This window comes from Lissotriton vulgaris, chromosome 8 (genome assembly GCF_964263255.1).
Source record: "Lissotriton vulgaris chromosome 8, aLisVul1.2, whole genome shotgun sequence".
In the NCBI taxonomy this organism is placed as follows: domain Eukaryota; kingdom Metazoa; phylum Chordata; class Amphibia; order Caudata; family Salamandridae; genus Lissotriton; species Lissotriton vulgaris.
This window is the reverse complement of record NC_141696.1, coordinates 906,455,602-906,461,157: the sequence shown is the minus strand read 5'-3', so window position 1 is coordinate 906,461,157 and position 5,556 is coordinate 906,455,602. Positions and strand designations below refer to the sequence as shown.

Below are 5,556 nucleotides of genomic sequence, written 5' to 3'. Positions count from 1 at the left end.
AGCCTAGTGGTGCCAAGGAGAGGAGAAGAAACTTTCAAAGAACTTTCCTCATCTAGCAGAATATTACTCCAAGGGCTTGAATTTGTGCTTGCCTCCTGCTGAAGTCCCAGGGACAAAATACTTTACCACAAGCTCCCCTCTGAATTTCCTTGCTGGGAATTCTGTCAACAGAAGCCTGCGTGTTGCTGGGAGCTGGAAGCACGACCCAACGAGGAGAAGTGTGTCGCCACTGCAGAGGTCACCATTGCATCACCGGAGAAGCGTGTCATAGGGCCTGTAGCTGCTCCAAAGCTACAGAGTTCTTCGCATGGCCATCGGGCGTGCACACATTGCCTTCATGTCATCGACTCAAGGGTGCCATCTTATCGCATCGCACTGGGTTGTCGCATTGCATCAAGGTGCCATCTTTCTGCATCATAACCAGAACGCAGTACGAGAATTAACGCAGCACCTCCTCTCCGGTAAGGACCAAGTCGCATCCCTACTCTGCGCAAGCATTGAGGCGTGACGCATCATCACCCCGAAGCAAGGAACCAACGCATCTCTCTAACTGCAAACCTTTTGTTTGTTTTGCATTATACATCCAGGTACTTTTGTGAGAACTGTGCCGCATTTATCATCAACTTGAACTAAGTGGCTTCTACAATCTTTAAGTCTATTTTGAGTACAGTATTGTGGATTTCTGTTGTTTGTGGTCGTGTGTTCAATTTATATAAAGAATACTTATTTTTATAAAACCTGTGTTGTTTCCATCTGTAGTGTTTTCACTGTATTACTGTGTGTGTTCACAAATGCTTAACACACTGCCTCTGAGATAAGTCTGTCTTCTTGTGCCAAGCTACCAAGGGGGTGAGCAGGGGTTATCCAGTAGTCTTATCCCCTTTCCCTGTTCTAGAAGCAAAGGTCCCAATTTGGTCAAAGGTGTATACCATTGCTAACTAGAGACTCCCAGCTCTTTCATCGGTGGTCAGCAGTGAGGATTTAGACTCATATACAGTGATTGGTGTACTCTACTAGTGAGGGCAGACCAAACGCGACCACATACTATTTTTGTTTGAATTTTTTTTCCTTGGACAGTTATTTTTCCTGAGAGCAGCCAATTCTTACTGCCATGAGCAGACCAGCATCTGTTGCATCTATGGATCTAGATTTTGAGGAGGAGAGATTAGAAACCTACAATTTGAAACAGCTCAAACATCTCTGCAGAAAATGTAAAGTTGCTACCCGAGGCAATTTCAAAAAAGATGACTACCAAAAGGCACCAAGTGCTTGGGTAGAAGAAAGAAATGCCACTAAACTGGTGGTGAAGCCAGTTGGAGATGCAGATGGCTGCTGGATAAGCTAGAATTTCCAGCTAGGGAAGGGGTACCATCCCCACCTCCCTGAAGCATCTCTTCCAAAGACCTGTCCCCCGGAGAGCTGGAAGACAGGGAGAGAGCTAAGGCGCACAGAATGGAGATGGCTAAACTCAAGATGGAAGGTCATAGAGACATAGAGAATAACAGAATGTGGGGAGAATGAGATTGGAACATCAGAGAATGTTGAGGGACTTAGATATCAAGGCAAAGGGCTTAGAGCAGGGGTCTCCAACCTTTTGTGTAGTGAGAGCTACTTCTGGTCAGTGAAAATCATTGTGAGCTACTAAACCCCAAGCAACTCGTGCATTTTTCCGAGCGACATCCCCCGTCCTGTTTCATTGACGTTAAGCCTATTTCTTCAGAGCCCATGGGCCCCATACTGTGGTTGCAACACAATAACACTGAAAGAAAGGACTTTGCATGTGTGCTGTTGGCAAACCACTTTACGACCTTTCAATTAATAGCTTCAAAATCAAGACCTATCAATAGCTGTCACTGAAATAATCATTGTAATGCAGCTCAATTAACAAACAAACAGGAACAGCAATCTTACTTTCAATTGCAGATAGATTATTCTACTGTAGCTTTGACAAGCTCGCTGTGTTTTTCAGTTGCCAGATAAGCTGAATTTCAGCTCTCTTGGGATTGGAAAGTAACGATTTTGTCCTCCACTCTGAATTCTCCAGAAGGTTCAGTTTTGAGGTTAAGGTTTTTATGACACCAGTCATGTTCGCAGTTGTATTGTTATTATTCCCTTTGCTGACGATTCTTCTCTTTAGCTCTTTTTTATCTTGATATCAATACACCAGGCCTCCAGTAAACACAGCTTTTTCTTATCTTGTGCAGCAAATAAATATTTAGAAAGGTGCTGAAGATTCTTCTCTCCAACTACTTTTTTCCTGGTGTCTGAAACCCATGCCTGAACTACACATTGCTTTGTTCTTGTTCAACTACTACTAACTGTTACTAACAAAAGGGATTTTGAAAGATGCTGAAGATTCTTCTCTATAGCTATCTTTTTATCTTGGTCTTGATCTCAATAAACCAGGCCTCCAGCAAACACTGCTTTGCTCTTGTGCAGCAAATAAAAATTTGGAAAAGGTGCTGAAGATTCTTTTCTCCAGCTACTACTTTTTCTTGCATTTGTAAAACAGGCCTGCAGTACAAGTTTCTTTTTTTTTGTTCAACTAAAAAAAAGTGGGGGCTGAAGATTCTTTTCTGCAGCAACTTTAATCTTGGTGTTCGTAATGAAACAGATACCTAGGTTTGGGATTTCACCAGGAACTGTCATTGAACAAGTATTGATTGCAAATGCATTCAAATTATTTCAGTGAGATACTTGGCACTGTGTGGTGTCCTCTAATCCCTTGTAATCTGGGGTGTAGCTTGAGAGGGCAACTCTTATGGAGCCATTTAAATGTTCGTCAGTTAGACGTGTGCGAAACTTAGATTTTATGAAGTTCATATCCGAAAATGCTGATTCACAAAGATAGGAAGAGCCAAATAGGGAAAAAAGTTTCAACGCAGCTGTTTGGATGTTCATAAACTTTTCAGCATCCACAAGATTCCAGAAATTAATGTCAGATGGCCTTGATTTCAACTCAATGTCATTTTGAAGAGTGGCAATCTCCATTTCCATTATGGCAGACTCAAGGTTCAAAAGCACACTAATTTTCTCAGAAATGTCACTAACATCCACTTTCATGAAGGGGTTCGAAGTGAACATCACATAGAGCTCCAGTTGCTCAAAATCACTAAATCTGTCACTGAACTTTTCATTAAGTCTCATGAGGAGGCTACTGTATTTTTCTATGTCCATGACCTCAGCCTCAGCTTTGTTTTTTGAAAGGATTTGGAGCACAAAGGGAAAGTGCTGCATCTTTCTTTTCTGCACATGCTGCATGAAAAGGTTAAGTTTTGATTTGAAACTTATCACAGAACTTACCATGTTGGTTATTGTCTTGTTTTTGCCTTGCAACTCGTAGTTCAATAGATTTAATTTTTCTGTCACATCTGTCAAAAAAGCTAAATCGAGCAACCATTGAGTGTTTGATAACAGTGTGGTATCTTCGTTTCTAAACTCCATAAAAGCTTTGACTTCTGGCAATAGCGAAAGGACTCTTTGCAGTATTTTTCCCCTGCTAAGCCACCGGATCTGAGTATGTAGTAAAAGGTCACCATACTCAGCTGATAGTTCTTCAAGGAACAATTTTAGAGGTTGGTGCTGAATTGAATTAATAATTTTAACAACCGGAGTCATGACATGATAAAACCCCATTACCTTGGCACATATTGTCTGTTGATGTATAATGAAAAGGTAGTTCAATAACGGAGGGAAATCTGGATCTGCTTTACAATTGGCAATGAAGCCAGAATGACGTCTTATCATTGCGGCTGCCCCATCAGTGGTTATCGCCACTAAGTTTTTCAATGGGATATTTTGTTTCACGATATCATTTTTCACCTCATTGTGAATGTCAGATCCTCTGGTTGTGGTTTTCAAAGGCAACAAAGTTACAAATTCCTCTTTATCAGTAAAATCTTCAAAAACCATTCTAACGAACATTGCCAACATTGCAATATTATTTCCATCAACAGATTCCTCACATTGAAGAGAAAAATATTTGAATGTCTTTATATCACGCTCTAACTGCTCTATCATGTTACTTGATAATGCAGATACCCTTCTTGCCATAGTGTTTGACCCTAACTGCACATCTGAAATGGCAGACATAATTTCAGGGCTATTTTTAAAGTCTTTGAATAAGGAGTTGGCCATTAGAAGCATTGCTTCCTTCACAATGGGTCCATTAGAAAATGTTGCTTTGTGCTTAATCAAGTGATGAGTATCTACAAAGGATGCTTCAGTTGCCGCAGTGGCTTTCTTCGTGGGCTTTGTAAAAAAAGATTGCTGTGTCTGCAATGCAGATTTCAGTTTGTTTACTTTTTGTGACCTCAGTCTGCTTCCTTTAGGGAACATCCTCTCAAAATGCATGTGCTTGGATGAAAAAGGCCTCTCAACATTGCACTTTTTTCCCACTGCAACTCGTGCTCCACAGATTAAACATACACAGTTGTCTTTAATTTGTGTAAATAAAAATTTGTTCTCCCACTCTTGATGGAAGTAGTAAGTCTTGCTCTTTGCCTTTTTGGAGGGACCTGGCTCTTCATACATGATTAGCTGTTAAGGCTGTAAGCAAGAGTAAAAATGTTGAGTATGTGTGCCCTACGTACGCTAATAATACTGCAACATAATGCCTCCCCTTTCTTCATCATCACACATGACAGCACCTTGAAATGCATAAGTTGAAGGTGCACTGTACAAAATCTATGAGGCCACACAAAGCCACCCTGTGTGACCTTTAATGGCCTCATAGATATGGAGGCAAAGCAGCGCAAATCGATGTGCTGCATTACTCTACCACAGCGAGGTGTTCTGTGAGTGGAGCATGTGTGCCCTTTCCTGTGTAAAAAGAAATCTGTCTGCAACACAGGCACCCTTGCACCATGGCATAGGGGTGCCTGTGTTGGTATTAGGGGGCAGAAGTTTGTGTGCCAGTGCAGGTAAAGAATAGGAATGCATCAAATTATGTTAAAATTTAAAAGTAGTGCATTGACTGCCACAACATTGAGACAAGCAACTAAAGCACAAGCCAAAACAATGACACAACAAAAGCACAAGCTGTGCAAGCGGAGGCCAATGCTTGTTGGAATGGGACAGGAAAGAGGCCCTGGTACCAAATTAGAAATATTCGCCCCTTAAGCCGGGTCTGTTGGCTCAGTGCACTAAAGCAGCCACTGCAGGGGCCTGTGTTTGAACTCATGGTCACAGGTTTAAATCCCAGCGGGTCCACTCATCCTTTCATCCATTTGAGGTTGATAAAATGAGTACCATTGAGTTGGGTAACAATAAACATCTGTAATTCAGCCCCGGGACAACTTCGGGTAATCGTGCGCTTTGCAACTAGACCTGTAATGTTATTAAATATAGGGTAGGCAAATCAAATAGCTAAAAAACGTGGGCCACATTTGCAAAATAGGTAAAACTTTGACATGTTGTAGGAGGGTATTTTTCAAGGTATGGAAGAGTAGGCTATCTGTGCTTGCAGCAGGCAATGTTTGATACTATCAGAAAATTTTACAATAAAAAGCAGCCCACCAGCAAATAAAATCAGCACACAAATAGCCAAAAATCCAC

At 41.4% G+C, this 5,556-nt stretch overlaps 1 protein-coding gene across 1 annotated transcript; it reads right to left on the bottom strand.

Moving 5' to 3' along the window:
• Positions 1 to 2,685: 2,685 nt before the first annotated feature.
• LOC147698149 (general transcription factor II-I repeat domain-containing protein 2-like) lies at positions 2,686 to 4,533 on the bottom strand. Its single transcript, XM_086936186.1, has one exon. It carries the CDS (start codon positions 4,531 to 4,533, stop codon positions 2,686 to 2,688), a length of 1,848 nt encoding a protein of 615 aa, XP_086792312.1.
• Positions 4,534 to 5,556: the final 1,023 nt, after the last annotated feature.